The sequence below is a fragment of the Dipodomys spectabilis genome, unplaced genomic scaffold (genome assembly GCF_019054845.1).
Source record: "Dipodomys spectabilis isolate Male_0828 unplaced genomic scaffold, ASM1905484v1 ptg000081l, whole genome shotgun sequence".
Taxonomy (NCBI): Eukaryota; Metazoa; Chordata; class Mammalia; order Rodentia; family Heteromyidae; genus Dipodomys; species Dipodomys spectabilis.
In genome coordinates, this window is record NW_024870758.1 from 17118851 (window position 1) to 17138004 (window position 19154).

A 19154-nucleotide genomic window follows, 5' to 3' on the forward strand; every position below is an offset into this window, starting at 1 on the left:
ACTTTGAATAAAATACCCTTAGAATTAGATGACACTACGAAGTTATTTGAAGACAGTATTTTCACTTTATGTCAATGGAAGGAAAAACACTGCAAATTTTGTATTCTTTGTGAATATTATTTTTTCTAATTTGTACTTGTGGAAATAACATTAAGCCTAACTGGGTGGTCATGATGATGTATTTCTGAAATCTACTCTATAGAGACTGAGGCAGGAGAATCAAATTCTAGGCTAGAGTGCATACCCTTTCTCTTGTGTTCTTAAGATTTCACCAGGCTGATCTCAAAACTTTCATCTTGCTTAACCTCCTCATTGTGAGATTACAAGCATGTACCACCATGCTTAGTCAGACCCTGTGTCCCAATCAGCCAAACAGAGAAAGAAGGGAACATAAAGCTGAAAATTTAATAGTAAACAAGCCATGTCATATCAGGATACGTCTTAAATATTTTGAAAATAGTTCTGACAGTCAGTATTCCCTAAGAACTGTGCTGTAATTGTTCATGTACACCCTAAGTGATTGTTTATATTTAGTGTTCTACCTTTTAACTAGTATCTTCCCTGTAATGGATTAAGAATTTAAGGGACTGGGCTGGGAAGGTGACTCAGTGGTAGAGCGCTTGCCTTGCATGCCTGAGGCCCTGGGTTGGATTCCTCAGCACCACATAAGCAAAAAGAAAAAAGCCAGAAGTGGCACTGTGGCTCAAGTGGTAGAGCACTAGCCTTGAGCTGAAGAGCTGAGGGACAGCACCCAGGCCCAGAGTTCAGGCCCCATGACCAGAACTGCCCCCACTCCAAAAAAAAAAAAAAAGAATTTAAGGGACTGTACCTAGTGGGCACTGGAGCCATGCTTCCATTCTCCCAGTGATAGTTTCCGGCAAATGACAACTTTTTTGAAGTAACTACTTTCTGAACTGTGACTACTTGCTAAGCAGGCATTCCTACTGCTGGGCCACCTCTCCAGCTTATTGAGAGTTTTGCTTCCAGACTAGCACTGTGGCAGGGCACAATCTACCTGTGTTAGACTAGAATTATTACAATTACTAGAATGCCAGATCATACATCACTATATCCAGTTCACTGGGGTTTTCTTTGTTTTTTTGATGCTGATCCTGGGGCTTGAATTCAGGTCCTAGGCACTGTCCCTTGAGCTTTTGCTCAAGGCCAGTGTTAAACCTCTTGAGCCACAGCTACACTATGGCTTATTTATTTTTATTTTTATTTGTTTGGTAGTTCAGTGGAGATAGTCTCATAGACTTCCCTGCCCGGCCTAGCTTTGAATTGTTTCTCTGATCTCAGCCTTCTGTGTAGCTAGGATTGCAGGCATGAACCACTGGTGCCTGGTTTCAGCTTTTCTTAAATGAAAAGTTTATAACTAGGAAGTTCACCTTTAAAATAAAGTGTCATGGAACTAAAATGGAACGTCCTAACACAATTGAATAGTATCTAAAGCATTTTATTTTTATAGAATGGAATTTTTTGTAAAGAAAGTGGAATTAGGATTATCCATTTTGAATATAGAAATGAGTATGGCAGTGTTCAGTTCCTGAAGTAGTTAGTGGAACAGGGATCACCAAACTACATCTTGCCACCTGATTTTGGATTTTGGATTTTAAGTGTTTATAAAAGAATTTGATGCAGAGGAGAATATATGAAATTGCAATGTTTAAAAGAAATTCTGGCTTTCCCATTTAATATGATGGCTGTGGGTTTGTCAGTATTGTTTAGGTACATTCTTTTTTTAGTTTCTTCAAAACTTTTTTTTTTGTCAGTCGTGGGGCCTGAACTCTGGGCCTGGGTGCTGTCCCTCAGCCCTTCAGCTCAAGGCTAGCACTCTACCATTTGAGCCACGTCTGGCTTTTTCTGCATATGTGTTGCTGAGGAATCAAACTCAGGCCTCATGCATGCAAGGCAAGCACTCTACCACTGAGCCACCTTCCCAGTCCTCTTCAAAACTTTTATCATAAGTTAATGTTGAATTCTGTCAAAGGTATTTTACATATTGACATAATCCACATGAGTTTTGTTCTTGAGTTTATATGACATATTACTTTTCTTTTTTATTTGCCAGTCCTGAGGCTTGAACTCTGGTTCTGGGTGCTGTCCCTGAGCTGCTTTAGTTTGAGCCACAGTCCCACTTTCAGCTTTTCTGAGTAGTTTATTGGAGATGAGAGTCTCACAGACTTTCTTGCCGGGCCTGGCTTTTAACTATGATCCTCAGATCTCAGCCTCCTTAGTAGGTAGGATTATAGGTGTGAGCCATTAGAATTGGCTTGACATATTACTTTTATTGATTTCTGTTGAACTATCATTAGCATCCTTGGGAGGAAAAGCAACTGGTTCAGGTATTATCCTTAGAATGTGTCACATTCAGTTTGCCATGATTTTATTGGGAATTCTTGCATCAGTGTTCATCAAAATTGGTCTGTAATTCTTTTTTATCTCTATCTGGTTTTGGAACCTTAGGATGAGTTTAGTAGTGTTCCTTTCCTAATTGAGGAAGAGTTTGAAGAGTATTTAGTGTTCATTCTTTGAAGATATGGTAGAATTTGGCAGTCTTCCTGGCCCTGAACTTTCCTTTGTTGGGAGACATTACTGCTTCAATTTCATTGCTTCTCATAGCCAATTTAGGTTATTGATAATTTCTTGGTTCAATTTTGGTGTGTCACTGTATCTTAAAAATTTGTCCATTTCTGGGCTGGAAAGGTGGCTCAGTGGTAGAGTGCTAGGCTCACATGCATAAGGTCCTGGGTTTGATTCCTCAGCACAGAAAAAGCTGGAAGTAGTACTGTGGCTCAAGTGGTAGAGTGCTAGCCTTGAGCTGAAGAGCTGAGGGACAGCACCCAGGCCCAGAGTTCAGACCCCACGACTGACAAAAAGAAAAAAAAAATCCATTTCTTTTAGATTTTCCTGTTTGCATATTTGTTTTTTAAATATTCCTTGTGACACTTTGGATTTTATTAATTTGAATCTCTTATTTTATTCAAGGAACCAAATCTTTGTTTTTTTTTAAACTCTTGGTTTCATTAATTTCTGCCCTAATCTTTATTATTTTTTTAGAAATTAGAGGTGCATCATAAGGCCATTGAGTATATACTCTTTTTTTTGTTTTGTTTCTATGTTGGCACTTATGGCTATAGGCTTTCTTTTAGTACTTCCTTTGCTGTGTTACAAACTTGTGACAGGATATGCTTTCATTTTCATTAAAATCTGGGAGTTACTGATTTCTGTCTTTGTTTTTCATTGACTCACATGTCATTTAGCAATGTTTTGAATGTTTTCTGTAATATGTTTTGCTGTTGAACTCTTAAGAATACAGTTATTTCAGTTATTTTGTGTTAGGTCTTGCACAATATACATTTTTTTCCAAAATAGATCATATCCTAAGACATAAAGCAACTATTGGATAAAATTCTCTATAGGTGTTAAAAGTCTATGTTGCTTTGTTTTGGATGACCTATGAGGGATATTGAAGTCTCCTACAATTGTGTTGGGGTTTATTAGCACTTATAAGATCTGTTAGCACTTATGATACAGGTATGTTAACTATAACCACTTCATGGATTATTCCCTTTTCTGATGAATTTTAGTTTGAATTCTATTTTGTCAGATATGTGTGGCTATTCCTGCTTGTTTACAGGATCTATTTTCTTTACTTTTCTTTTTTTGGGTCAGTCATGGGGCTTGAACTCTGGGCCTGGGTGCTGTCCCTCAGCTCTTCAGCTCAAGGCTAGCACTCTACCACTTGAGCCACAGCACCACTTCTAGCTTTTTCTGCTTATGTGGTGCTGAGGAATCGAACCCAGGGCCTCATGCATGCAAGACAAGTACTCTACCACTGAGCCACCTTCCCAGGCCCCTCGGTCTATTTTCTTGGAAGATCTTTTTCCATGCTTTCATCCTTAATCCACAAGTTTGGATAGTTTTGAGAATGTCTAAGGTTGTGCACTTTTAATTTAGTTAAATTGTAAGGAATTTGTAAAATCCATTAAAAAATTCATTCCATCATAGTTGGTTGTAGAATTAAAGATTTTATTAGTTATCAGTTTGTGAATAATTCCAAACTAGATCAAACACTAACATTTAGTAGTAAGCAAGGAAGAAGGTATGTTTTGTAATTGGGAAAGTGAGTCAATATAGTAATACTGTATAACATTAAAGAAGCTTCCTTAGAAGATTTCATTTTGAAGTTCAGCATATTTCAAATCCCAAAGGCAGTTTGATCATGGTTAATTTTTTAAAAGTAACTTTCATAGGTTTAAGTTTACTAACATTTGTTTTAATGGAGAATACTAGAACACACGAGTTTGTGTAGGAACACATTAAGGTATGCTGTGGCCATAACTTGCACTGACACAAAAAACCATTAGGCAGTTCAGAGCTTGGGTAACAATGGAGTCTAAAGTGAAATGTTGGCTGCAGGAATTGCAGATACTGTATCCACAGGTGCCTAAATAGCTTCCACATAATTGGCTGGGAGCATGCCAGTTCTGCCAGTCCTCTGCACTGTGCCATACATCCAACCTTCATCAATAGATTGAACGTTTACAATAGCATCTCCATCTTTGAAGGATACTTCATCTGCGTCTGCAGCCATGTAGTCATAGATGGCACGGAAGATTTTCTAGTTTGGGAGTTAAAAAATAGAACAATTGGTTATTCAAATTATTAAAATCCAGTTTACAACTTAAAAAAATGGCTATCTACATTTAAGTCACACAAAAGTATGCTAATATTCACCAAGAAAGTAAAAACTCAGTATTTACAAATCTGCAAAGGAATTAACATCAGGAATATATTAGAACTTCCAACTCATCAAACAAAGGATATGCACAGACATCTCTCTAGAGAAGACACACCAATAAACAAGCAGAAGAAAAGATTTCCCACATCCTCGACCATCAGGGAAATACAAAGCCAGGAGGAAAATGGTGATAACTAACCAGCAAACAGCGGATGTGAAGATGAAATGGCACAACCTCTTGGGAAGACAATTTGGCCATTACATTATCTACTCTGGTCTGTGTACACCCAGGAGGAGTGTAACTTATGTGCTGGGGATAACAGTACTAGTCATTACAACTTTGTAAAAATAAAAATTGTATATTCTGGGGCTGGGAAGGTGGCTCAGTGGTAGAGCGCTTGCCTTGCATGCATGAGGCCCTGGGTTCGATTCCTCAGCACCACATAAGCAAAAAGAAAAAAGCCAGAAGTGGAGCTATGGCTCAAGTGGTAGAGCACTAGCCTTGAGCTGAAGAGCTGAGGGACAGCGCCCAGGCCCAGAGTTCAGGCCCCACGACTGGACCCCCCCCCCCCAAAAAAATTGTATATTCTATTTTGAATGCCCTGTGAATTATATGCTCATAAAATTGTGTTTTTACCTACTTGGTTCTGGCCTTGGTCTCCGTTTTTAGGCAGTCAATCTTGTGTTTTTAGAAACGAACTTTAAATGCCTTAGTAAAACACGTTGTGTAAAAGTCATCAGAATCAAAATAGGATCACTAAAAAGCAAAAGGTTTTGAGGAAAGCAGTCTTAAGCTCACAAAGACTGCTACAAACACATACACAGGAGACCTCTGCCCGAAACTATCCAGCCTCAGTCTGCTGCTGCCATGTTAATTCCTTGGAGCTAAGGATAAGTGTTTTGAAATATTTTTTAGCATGCTCACTTTGCTTTAGCATCTTTCCCTTTGAATGTATCTAGAGTTTATTATAGCATATATTATTACAATGTTTCTGTATTCCTCACTAAATATAAGGAATTATGTTACTTAGGTTTATGTGCCATCCACATCCATCTCTTTTTTAATATATTTATTCTCATATTTTTATCCTTTTTATTGTGAAAACACCATACAGAGGGGTTACAATTACATGAGCAAGGTAATGAGTACATTTTTTATCAAGCAGTATTGCCTCCTCTTGTGTTTCCCCTTCCCCTTCCCATCTCCCCTGTTTCCCTGCCCCCCATCCCCTCCACGAAGTTACGAAGTTCATTTTTCCACATAACGTCTCGTACATCTCGTTGTTGCAATGGGTCCACCTGTATCCCTATTTGCTTTGATGATTTGTAAGAATGCCAGTAGGAAGTTTTTGAGAGCTGCCCAGCATGTTTTAAATACATGGTACTTTGGAGGCAAACAGTAAATATGGTTAAGTAGTGTATTCCTAATAGCAGTGTTTGTTTGGAATGTAACCTATGAATTTTTTTCTTGTATCCTCAAATATGCACACATTTATATTAACTCATTTTCCCTCTTTCCCTGCGTAAATGATTCCACTTGGCCTATAACAATGATTTGTCCTAGCTTGCAAGTTCTTCCATAAATTTTTTTCTTTTTGCTGCTGCAGAGAATTTCCATGTTTTAATACTATCATAAATTAACCATTCCTTCTCTTCTGAAGTTTTACTAATCACTTTTCCTTTAACATTAGAATGTGCATTCGAATGTTTGGAGAAACGTTATTAGTTTCAGGGGGCTTCTTGTGATATTTCCATACATGCATGGATACAATGTGATCAATTTCACCCCCTCTATTACTCTTCTAGATCCACCTTCTGCCTTCCTTAAAACAATCAGTTTAATTGTTTTATTTTCATATTCATCTTCTCCTCATTGGCTTTGCTGGTACCAGCCCCCATAATAGTCACAACATCATTCAGTTTTTAAAGTTCCTTAGCATATGCGAGTTGTGCAATGGAGTTTTTTTTATTTTTTTGTTGTGAAAATACTGTACAGAGGAGTTACAATTACATGGGCAGTGCAATGGAGTTTTTATATGTGCATATATTTTAATCATTAATCCCTAAGACCTGAAAGATGAAAGTGCTCTTGCAAATGATATTTGTATTTTATAACATAAACTATTTTGTATTAAATAGCATAATGAAACTCACTGAAATTGTTACAAGTGAGGAGAGACCAGAGGAATGAAGGAAGAGTCATAGATGAGGTGAATTTCATCCAAGTACATATAGATAGATAGATAGATAGATAGATAGATAGATAGATAGATAGATAGATAGATAGATAGATAGATAGATATAGAAATATCACAATATCCCTTTGTACAATTAGTTTGACAAAAGCTTACTATAATGTTTACATGACACTTGTTTTCATTTGCATTAGTAGTCATTTGGGACCATTTTGCTGTTGGTGGTGGTGGTCATAAGGCTTAAAAACTCAGGGCCTGGGTGTTACCCCTAAGCTCTTTTGCTAGTAGGCTAGTGCTCTACCACTCTGAGCCACAATGCCAATTTTAGTTTTCTGGTGGTTAATTGGAGAGAATAGTCTCAACAGACTTTTTACTGTCTGGGTTGGCTTTGAGCTCAGATCTCAGCTTCCTGAGCACCTGGCCCCTATGTATTTTAAAGATGATGTACAGAGAGGTTACAGTTACATAGGTAAAGAGTACTTTTTTTTTTTTTTTTTTTTGGTCATGGGGCCTGAACTGTGAGTCTGGGCGCTGTCCCTCAGCTCTTCAGCTCAAGGCTAGTGCTCTACCACTAAGCCACGGTGCCACTTCCAGTTTTTTCTGCTTATGTGGTGCTGAGGAATTGAACCCCAGGGCCTCATACATGCAAGGCAAGCACTCTACCATTGAGCCACCTTCCCAGCCCCAAGAGTACACTTTTTGACAATGTCACCCCTTCCTCACAGTTTTTCCTTCCCATCCCTACCAATAAGTTGCACAGTTCATTGTTCATTTTCAGCATACTGTCTGTTGCTGTATTTTTTCACCCTTTGTCCCTCCATTTCTGTGCTTCCCCTTATACTCCTAACGACATAAAGTAACAGAATAAAAAGGAAGTTAGGCTTCTTTTCTTTTGTTTCCTTTTTTATTTCATTTTTTTTGGGTCCGGTTGTGGGGCCTGAACTCTGGGCCTGGGCGCTGTCCCTCAGCTCTTCAGCTCAAGGCTAGCGCTCTACCACTTGAGCCACAGCACCACTTCCGGCTTTTTTCCTTTTTGCTTATGTGGTGCTGAGGAATCAAACCCAGGGCCTCAGGCATGCAAGGCAAGCGCTCTACCACTGAGCCATCTTCCCAGCCCCGTTAGTCTTCTTTTAATGGTCAAGTTCATCAAATTTTTTTTTTCTGGTATGTTTTTACAGTCTTATTTTTTATGTTTAGATCTTTGTACAGCTGTTGCTGAAATACACTTTCAGGTGAGTAATTTTCATTATTTTTGTTAAGTAGATACTAACATATCTCAAAATCATGAACTCATCCCTTCCTGCCGATTTTTTTCAAACAAAAGCCATTTCTGTGGTAGTTCCAGCTAGCCTTTATGATCCTCTTGCCTCAGTTTCCTTTTCAAGATTATTTCTGGATTTCATGTATTTTTGTATCCACTGTTGTGTCCCACCCATATTTGATTAAAATAATCCTCTATTTTATGACTTACGTTACTTTTAAAATTTGCTTTGCTATTCTGACATGTATTTCAAATAAATTAAAAGATTAACATATCCAATTTAAAAAATTCCCTTTGAGAATTTCATTAGAACCACCTAATTTTATTCTTTTAGGAGAAGTGGCAAATGTATAACAATAAAATATAAATGTCTAAATATGTAGTTATGTTCACACAAATGCTTTTCAGTTATAAAGTATTATGCTTTAGTGATACTGAGTTTTTAAGTGAGTTTTAATGAAACCTTGTGAAATGTTAACATACTTGGCTTACTTTTTCACTATATATAAATGTATGTATGTGCATCCATGCATGTGTACATACATACACAAATATATGTACATCTTTGAAATATGATTTCAAGCACAATAAGTGTATCTGTGTGATAATGGAGTTTGAATGCAGGGCCTGGCCCTGACTAGGAAGGTACTTTACTGCTGAGCCATGTCTGAAGCTTTTGAGAGGGGGTTTTGCTTCCTGCTCAGGTATGTGCCTAGCCTGACATCTGCCTGGTTTAGGACTCCCATTGTAGATAAGATATCACCAGTACCAACTACTACATTCAACTCTCTCCTGAGAATGGGTCTTAACAATCTCTTTTGCCAAGCTGTCCTTGAACTACAATCCTTCCGATCATAGACCCACAGTAATTACATGCTCAAGCTGCCAGCCTACGCAGTAAATGTTTTAGGATAGTTTGTAAAATCTGTGAGCCAAAGTTTATGCCTCTCTCTTGGTCTCTCTGTCTCTCTGCCTCTCTGTCTCTCTGTCTGTCTGTCTCTCTCTTTCTCTCTCTCCTCTCAGTCACTGAATAATGCTTGCTTTTAATTTGGGTTTTTGTAGTGAGTTTTTTTTTTTTGTCGGTTGTGGGGCCTGAACTCTGGGCCTGGACGCTGTCCCTCAGCTCTTCAGCTCAAGGCTAGTGCCCTACCACTTGAGCCACAGCGCCACTTCTGTTTTTTTCTGTTTATGTGGTGCTGAGGAATCGAACCCAGGGCCTTGTGCATGCGAGGCAAGCACTCTGCCAACTGAGCCAACTTCCTAGCCTGTAGTAAGGTTTTCTGTTAACAAAAGGATTTTCTGAAATACAATGTCTTGTTTGAAAGAAAGCAAAGAACAGAATACATGAGCTAATACATAATCAACAAACAAGTGATTTGAATAGGTTGTCACTTACTCCAGCAGTAGATGGATGAGATGGGATCGAAGATAATGTGGTCTGTTGAGTAGCAACTGAAGATGATCGTTGTTGGGGGAGCTCTGTGGTTTTTACATGTTTGTAAGCTACAAATAGGAGGGGGGGGGGACAAAAAGAACAGGGCTAGATATTGAATCTGTTAAGCAGCTGAGTATTGTCTTTTCTATTTTATTTTTGGCAGTCATGGGGCTTGAACGCAGGGTCTGGGCATTATCCCTGAGCTTTTTTGCTCAAGGCTTGTATTCTACCACTTTGAGCCACAGTTCCACTTTGATTTTCTGACGGTTAACTGAAGAGAAGGGTCTCATGGACTTTCTTGCCTGCGCTAGCTTTGAACTGTGATTTTCAGCTCTCAGCTAGGATTATAGGCATGAGCCTCCAGGAACTAGCTAATGTCTTTTCTAAGAGATCTAAAAAGCAGATGAACATGAATCCTCTAACTACATGTAACTTTCCTCCATTTTAGCCTTTGATTATTAGAAAAAGAGAACAAGGTTTTTCTGTTTTACCGTGGTTACTGCTCCTCTTACAGTCACAGTCTAGCTGTGGTGGTTGGCAGCAGCATCCATTTGTACCTGTTGAGGTTGCAGAGAAGAAGGCTCCACCATCACTGTAGGTGGAAAGGTGGTGGTTGGCAGCTTCTGAGTGCTCAGACTTCTCTTCGCCCCCGCTGATGCTCAGTGCACTGGCAGATCGAGACTGCTCCCGGCTTCGGCGCTGAGCTTGGACTGGGCAACATATAGCAGAGTTGGAATTTTTAAGGTAATAATCATAATTGCATCACAATTGTGGTTTTTTCTTTTGCCAACTATAGTTTTCCATAATGTTTCAGATGTATAGTTGTCATTTTTATTTTATAGGTAATAATTTAAATATATGTCCAAAGGTCTTATGTCAGTTAGATTTCAAATCTATGAATCTATCCTTAACTAACTATTCTTCCTACCACCTTGGCCATTTTTCTGGCTTACTGAAGTAGATATTAATCACATTTAGAATTCATTTTCAATATCTCCAGAAAGGACTTCTAACTTCCTGGTTGATTTAAATACTCTGGGTGCCAATATATTATGGACAGACCTTTAAAATTAAGCATGTCAAGGCATAACCAGGATTCACTGATCTCTTTTCATCAGTGAACTAGAATATTAATCTTTTAAGGAATGGTAATATGGATTCTACTTTTTAACATGAACAGCAAGTATGAAGATGTGGCACTGTTTTGCTGAATGAATATCTTTCTTGACATACAGGGAAAATTCATCATCTGCCCTCTGCAAAAGAATTTATTTCTAACTTTTACTATCTTTCTTAATTAAAAAAAAAAACTACAGATGATAATGATGTCTCCAAAGGAGACATCGACTGAGTCAATGAACTAAAACTTTTTTCTAACTTGAATTTGACTAGCTTTACCCATTCTCCAAGGGTAATTCAGAAAGCTAACAACTCCAGAGGGGAGAAACTTCAATGCCTAAAAGTTACTGAGCCCACCAAATGGTGAGGTTTGTGTTGTAAACCTCTTTTGGCATAACATACCATTGATCATGTGTAAGCTTCGGGACTGAATATTGTCTTCTGCTGGGTCATAGTCAAAAACGGAGCCAGGATTTGTTCTCCAGACACGTAAACCTGCAAGGAAAACCAGTGATCAAAATGGGTACTCTTGCACCCTTTCAGCCATGAACATAAAGAGCAGGAGGATTGAATCATTCTTGTTTATCTTAAGGGAACAAAGAAAGGCAGAAACCTCAGCTTTGCACTGGGAGGTAATAGTGACTTTACTATCACAACTCATGAAGACAGATTGTGTAGCTAAGTAGGTGGCTGAGATCTGGACAACGGTGACCAGAGCCAAAATTTAGAAGACCACATCTAAGTCAGTGAAAAGCTGGGTATAGTTCCCAAATTAGAAAAAGGTATATACAAGATGCAGGGCACTGACGTCAAATACAGTGAGGAAGAACATACAAGAGAAATTATAACTGGGTGGGAGAGGAGGGGGAGGAGAGAAGGTGAGGAGGAAAGGAATGGTAGGGGAAAAACAAAGGAGGTGTTAACAATGCTCGACAGGAAATGTACCCATTACCTTACTCATGTAACTGTAACCCCTCTGCACACTTTTTTTTTTAAGTGAAAATACCGTATAGAGGGGTTACAATTACATGGGCAAGATAATGAGTACATTTCTTATCAAGCAGTGTTGCCTCCTCCTTTGTTTCCCCTTCCCATCCCTTCCCATCCTCCTCCCCACCCCCCATATTTTTACAATTAAAAAAACATTTAAAAAAAAGCTGGGGATAGTGGTGCAAACCATTATCTAAGCTATACAGGTAGTGTAAATAGGAAGATTATAGGGAAAAAAAGCCCTTATTAATAAAGTGACTACAAAGGGTTAGAGCCATGGCTGAGTTAGCAGAAAGCCCACCTGACAAGTGCAAGGCCCTGAGTTCAAAGCCTGGTACCGCCAAGAAAATCACCAGATTGGGGTCCTTTGTACTTTAATTAGATATAGTTATTTTACTTTTGTTTTTAACTACCTGTAATAGTCTCATGGTCTTGATCATTCCGTTTCTGTTCCATTTCTACCACTTTCCTCTGAATTCCTCGGTAGTTAATGTCACTGAAGTCCTGTGTATTCTTCTTTACTCGTTCAGTAATAGGATCTGTCACCACTGGTGTGAAGCAACCCTTGTGTTTCTCAAAGTCTTCATGATATTTCACCTGAAATACCATAAAAAGTCGCTTTATTAAAATATTGTATGAGATCATCTTTTTTCTTTTTTTTCATTTTCCAACAGGCCACCGGTAAACCCTGAGGAATCACTGACTCACCGTTGAGATGTGCCTCTGGGTTTCCCTCACCCGTCTCATCTCTGGGGTATCCAAAACATAAGCAGCTTTGCCTTGTATTTGTTTCCGGAAGCTGTCAGAGTAAAGAACCTATGGAGGAGAGATCATAGATGAGTATAGGTCATAGGGCTGGCTGGCTTCATTCTTAAACCTCAAAGCCTTTTCAGAGATGGAGATGGAAGAAGCTGGGGAGGGAAGCTTGAGTCATCTGACAGGACCCAGTAAAACATGGAACTAACAGTGGATCAAGATTACTGCATGAGGACAGGTAGGTCTCATATCAGAAGACAAAGAATTTGTTTGCCTTTGAAAATGAAACACTCATTTTCAAAGGAGAAGGGGAAAGGACACAGTATAACTTTGGAAAAGGGGGAACGTAGCCTCTTGAGTTTGTTAGGAATTGATGCATCAGCACCAGCATATTCTGTGGTATTGTCAGTAAATCTGACAATAAAAGGAATCTGAAAGATCCATCCCTTAAAAGGTATAATGTCCATATTTCACAAACCAATATGCTAACACGGAAATAAAAGTCCCCTAGAGATAAAACCTCAATATTTCAAAACCAAAGAAGATGTCTATTTCTGAGTAATACCCATTTCATAAAATACTTTAAAAGCAGTGGAGAGCAGGAAACTGCAGAGGTAAGAGTATCAGTTTGTTATAGTTGGTTATGAAAAACTACCTCAATGTTGGTTATGAAAAAGTACCCCAAAAAGGAGGAAAACCATTGGCAGTTATATTTAGTATGGTTGTTTGGAACTGAAAAGCACAGTTGTGTTAATTTTAGTGTAGATTTTCAAGGGAAGAACTGTACATTTTTATGGGTGTTAAAATGTTATTTTCCAAGATGTTGCATTTATCTCTTTAAATTTTAGTGTGGTTTTTCAGTTGAATGAGAAAGGCATGTTTTCATCATGTTAAAATGTTATTTTATAAGTTGTTGCACTACTCCATTTTAGTCCTAGAAAATACCGAGCTAATGTTTTCTTGGTTGCGCTTAGCTCTCTCCATCTCTGGAGTAACAGGTGTCGGAGTTGCTTTTCTCATATTCTCTTTGTACAATACCTAGGGGAGCCAAGAAAGCATCCAGACATCAGAGAGTGGGTAAACCAGTTCCAAAAAAATAATGTAGTTGGTGTTATGGCTTAATTACATCACACTGTAAGAAACACCTCAAAAAAGTGAAAGGCATTAAAATGTTATAACAGAAAGCAATGGATGAGAAGTAAAATGAGTGCAAGCTAGTGGGATTGGTTTGTTTTTAAATGGTCAAGGAAAAAATTTAAAAGATAACAAGTTTTGAAAACACTGTGAGATAAATTAGTGGTATAGCCATAATGGCCAAGCTTGTTAAAATTTTAATGTTTTTTTTTTTTCCTCTCTGAAATACCGAGCTAAAGTTTTCTTGATTGCGTTTGACTCTTTCCATCTCAGGAGTAAAAGGTGTGGGGGTTGCTTTCCCCATATTTTCTTTGTATAGCACCTGTGAGATATAAAGTTGTACCAGAAAGTCACTAGGAAGCAATAGTCACTATTAAATATAAGGCAATCAGAGGAAGGGAAACATTAGGTTTCATCTATTACTATTAGTGAGAGCAGCTCTCAAGAAGAAAGCGTTAATGCCAATCGTAAATGTGGTATGGTATTTAGAGGCGATTCAAATTGAACAGAATCTTTAAACCTTGAATGGGGTTAGGAGCAGGCCAAACTGCAGGGGTTACTGTAAAAAGCATTTTTGTTTCTGAAGACAATACCGAGCTAATGTTTTCTTGATTGCGTTTGACTCTCTGCATCTCTGGAGTGACAGGGGTTGGGGTGGCTTTCCCCACATTTTCTTTGTACAAAACCTAAGCGAGTCCAATGGATCCAATAAGCCCAAAAGAAAAAAAGAAAAAGGAAAAGGGATTATAGTTATCAAAATAAGAAATGGAACAGATAATTTTTATGAGACTAAGAATATCATATCATCTAGGCAAATAAGGTTAGATGAAGACTAGTAAGAAATTTGATTGTAGTTACAGTAAGATACTTGTTTACAGGGTAGAGCCCTAACCCTGAGATTTTTACAGATTTCAAGGGGGATCTGCACTGTTTCCAGAAAGAACAAATTTACTGTTTAGTACATGAATGTCAGTCTCTGGACAAATCATCAGATTGGGAATTACTGAGGTTGAAACAGGTCCAATACAGCAGCTAGTTACTGGCCTTGTCTACAGACCATAAACTCTTATAGACAGCTCAGTAAAATTGTAGGCCCTCAGACAAGGCAAAGGAGTCCTTTTTTCTTTCTATCCCTTGTACACTCCCTCGTGAATTTGTTTAGTATATCACAATAAAAACAAATGCTTTCAGCATTCACATCCCTATGGTAAATCATAGAAAGTACAGCACCGCATCATGTTAAATTCTTGAACCCAATGTCCCCCTTCATTTTCATTCTGGGGAACCTGGGAGGTTTGAAAAACTGGCATTTAACAAGAATTCTGGTGTAGCAGTGGTTCTCAAAGCAGAGTCAGCTTTGGTCAGGATCACTTGAGAACTTAGAAATACAAATTCTCTTGTCTTATGCCACAGTTGCTAAAGGAGAAACATGGGGTCATACACCTAGCAGTCTGGTTGAACAAACCTCCAGATGGTTCTGCTGCATACTTATGTGTTAGAAACACTGGACTTAGGACTGGAGAAATCTGTACATGGTGTGATGCTGACACGAACCCTAGCCCTATGGTAGTTCATATACACATATACACACTAGCATACAGTAAAAGCTTACAGGCCGCATTTAAAGACCATGATAAAGATGAAAGGGTAACACAAAAGACCTTTTCTGTGACACTCCAGTTTTTAAGTTGACAATTGCCAAAAACACTACTGGATCAGAAGTTATGCCATTATCCATGAAGGAGAGATAGGAGTTATTTTTCCCAAGGTTTCTTTGTCTAACTCTCACAGTGTGGGGCTAAGGATGTAGTTCAGTGGTTAGTGCTGAATTTGATCCTCAGCATTACAAAACAATAACAATGGCAATAGAAAAACCTGACAGTGCCGTGTAGATTAGAACCCAAAGTGATCAACATGACATCATGGTTCTAATACTCAAGAAAGAGTCCATTATACCTGCTACACCACCCCACACAAGCTCACCCCAAATTTTTCATGGAAAACAAAGAGACCTTGGGAATAGTGGAGAGTTAACCTTGGAGAGAGATGAACAAGAGAATGTTTTATAGGAAAATCTGTTACTTCTTGATATTAGAACTTTGTTAAAGATGAAAACAATTTTGTTATAATAAGAGTTAAGGCTAGGGAACAGCAGTTGTCTTTAAAACAGTTGTCTTTAAAAAACTAGGATTAATATGTATTATTTTAAATCATTGAAGTAGTGTTTTAAAATTATTTAAAAAAACACATTTTTTTTCTGCCAGAGTACCGAGCTAATATTTTCTTGATTGTGTTTGACTCTCTCCATCTCTGGAGTGACAGGTAAAGGGGTTCCCTTGCCCATGTTTTCTTTGTATAACACCTGCACGATGAGAAAGCATCAGAGAGATATCGTAAGTGATGTTCCATTTTACTGTGAAGTTTGAAGTATAAGGCCAAAAACAGTACTAATCCAGGGAGCCAGGAGTTGTACACTGACAAGATACTTTAGTGATAGCTGTTATTGGGTTGGGGAAGCTGCACCCTCCAGGATGCAAGAACCTCAGCTGCTAGGTGGGAGAAAGCTGAAAGTTATCAATAATTTTTTTCTGCTTCTTTGAGTAGGTTGACTCCTAAGTAATGCAGGGATGTCAGTGGTTAGAACTCGTGTTTCATTATCCACACAAACTAAACCATTTGTTATTTCTTTTTTGTTATTTTACTTTTAAGTTTAAAAAATATGAAGTAAAAATGCCAAAATTAACTATATTATAGAAAGGAGAGGATGTCTTTTTGCAAAGTAAGATACATTAGAAGCAAAGAAAGGGAAGAGGGTTTTAAAATGATCAGTGTAATTATGAAATTAAATGGCATCTTTCTCCCCCTTTGTTTCCAAAATACCGAGCTAAGATTTTCTTGATTGTGTTTGACTCTCTGCATCTCAGGAGTAATAGGGATTGGAATTCCTGTCCCCAGGTTTTCTTTGTATAGCACCTGTACAGAAAGTAAGCATCCAGAACAAAAGCAATCAATAATTGAGATCCTCATCTTTGCAGTGATTGGGAGTGGAAGGGTGGAGGAAGATAATGAGTTAGAGAAAGGAAATCACAGAAGGTTTTAGGTTCAACCTGTATAAGTTTAAAAACAAAGGAATGCAGGAAAGAACAGCAAAAACTAAAAAATATGAAAAGGAAGTTTTGTTATTATTCTTATTTGACCTAATCTGTACAGACCTGAGCAACGAACACCAGGAAAAGGAGAAATTAGTCATCCTCATCTTGTTATTGGGGAAGGGAGGGATGGAAACAGATTTTTGATTTGGAAATGCTATTAATGAACCACATAAGGATGTTTGGGTTTTATAGATATAAATAGGAAGATAACATACACAAATCTTTTGTTGACTTCTAAAATAAGTCAAAATAATGAATTTTTAGTTCGGGTGAAGATGGTAGGAAAAATTATTTTTAAGGCAATTAGAAAAGGACACATACTAAAGAGAGAAACTTTAAAATATCTATACAAGTACCAAAGCAGATTAGAATAGGAAATGAGGCCAAGAGATCTTCCCAGATCTCTTTAAAGCTCCTGTTCAGATCAAACTTGCCATGGTAAGATAAACATTGATGCTTACACACTGAGAATGTTATGTCTTTCAAAGTAGGAATAGATTACTGAACATATTTTAAATATTAAATCAACCATCAGATTAAGGTTTAGCCAAAGTATGACGACTGCTTTGTAGGAAATGGCGGTATTAATTTGGGAACAAGGTGGTCAAAGTTTTTATTGGGATAAGTTGATTAGATTTTTAAAAAATCTAGCCATTTAAAAAATAGTGAAGGGGATTTCTTTTAAATACCGAACTAAAGTTTTCTTGATTGTGTTTGACTCTCTCCATCTCTGGAGTGATGGGGATTGGAATCCCTTTGCCGAGGTTCTCTTTATATAACACCTGTATGACACAAGAAAGCATCCAGAAAAAAAAAAACACAACAGAAAATACATAGGGAGACTGTGATGAGACAGCACACATGAAACAGGAAAGATAAATTCACTGCTCTGTGCAGCAGGCTAGGGTGAGTGCACACTGAGGCTTAATTCTTTACCCATAAACAAAGACATGTTTATTTCCTGTGTCAGGAAACAGACGAGAATACAAGTCACTTTATAAAAGTGGGTAAAATATTCTCATAAGAATAGAAAACTTACATGTCTTACATTTTCCATTCAGTGCACAATAGAGTCTTTTAAAATTAAGTCAATAAATACTTTTCTTACATAGAATGTTTGCCTTAGAGTCTAACATTTAAAACTACAGCCCGAATCTGCACACTTTGGCAAAATTGGTCTCTGTTTAGGCTATACAGCTAGTCTGCAAGTTGGTGTTTTAATATGTGGTATTATCCACAAAGTTTGGCACCAATGGACAGCTTCATTAATGCAACCTTATAAAATTAACACGAATGGTTACTTTAAAAACAAATTCCAGGATTACTAGTTTCAAATGGAATTCAAACAAGAAATAACTAAAACATAGTTGTGAAAATTGATGCAAGCCTTTAAGGAAGGAATAATGATAGTAAAACTGCAGGGGAGAAACCAGAAAATTAAATACTTCAAAAGATATACTAAAGCACATTGAAAATTTAACAAAATTGAAAGGTCATGAGTTGTTAGTAAATAGTAATTAAAAATAAAACAAAAAAGTTACTAATTTAATTATGTCAAAGAATCAAACTTCTAAAAAAACAGTCAAACAAAATTAAAACAGATCGAGTTAAATTTTCCTAAAGACATTTGAGTCTCTATCACTAGCATAAATGGGCCTATGAACCTTATGTAAAAGTATCATGGACTATTTGGAACAGCAATTAAGAAAAGAGAAAATATGATTAAGTATAAATGCATAGTGTGATCTATATCTATCTACCTGTCTGTCTGCCTGTCTATCTATCTATCTATCTATCTATCTATCTATCTATCTATCTATCTATCTATCTATCTATCTATCTATACCTTTTTTTGTGCCAGTTCTGGGACTTGATCTCATATCATGGGCGATGTCCCTGAGCTTCTTTTTACTCAAAATTAATGCTATACTACTTGAGCTACAGCCCCACTTCCAGCTTTTTGGTAGTTTATTGGAGATAGAGTCTCCGCTACTCTGTATATTTTAAGAAATCAAAACTATGCACAATGGTGTATACTATAAGCCCAGCATTGGAAAGTAAAAGCAGGAGGCTAGTTTGTCAATATGAGTGCAGCTTGGGCTAGTGAGCTCCTGCCTCAAAAAAGTCCTCTCCTTAAAACAAATCAGAAGGCCTAGATTTCTATTCATGAAATGGTAAAATGCTTTTGGTTCCAGTACTGGGCAATTTTCTTTCTAGGTATTATTTATTCAGATAGGATCTATGTCAAGGTCACTATTGTTCCAAAGCAAGAGGCATCATTCCTACATGTGGCTTCTGGTTCCTTGTACACTAACCCAGAGACATCAGGTAAGAGTTCCAACTAAGTAAAAGCTTAAGTGTTTGGGTT

General features: G+C 37.7%; 1 protein-coding gene across 2 annotated transcripts in view; it reads right to left on the reverse strand.

The window, feature by feature from the left end:
- Positions 1-4076: 4076 nt before the first annotated feature.
- Positions 4077-19154, reverse strand: part of Neb (nebulin) — a 212847-nt gene continuing 197769 nt past the window's right edge. The window contains exons 137-147 of one of the 2 annotated variants that reach the window (XM_042683487.1): positions 17476-17568; positions 15904-15996; positions 14228-14320; positions 13864-13956; positions 13446-13538; positions 12453-12560; positions 12158-12341; positions 11157-11249; positions 10193-10345; positions 9597-9703; positions 4077-4624 (exon numbers count right to left, since the gene is read on the reverse strand). In XM_042683487.1, coding sequence (XP_042539421.1) covers positions 4451-4624; positions 9597-9703; positions 10193-10345; positions 11157-11249; positions 12158-12341; positions 12453-12560; positions 13446-13538; positions 13864-13956; positions 14228-14320; positions 15904-15996; positions 17476-17568 — 1284 coding nt within the window. In that variant the 3' untranslated portion in view covers positions 4077-4450. The remainder of the gene's footprint in view (positions 4625-9596; positions 9704-10192; positions 10346-11156; positions 11250-12157; positions 12342-12452; positions 12561-13445; positions 13539-13863; positions 13957-14227; positions 14321-15903; positions 15997-17475; positions 17569-19154) is intronic. The other variant, XM_042683485.1, reaches the window with a different exon arrangement.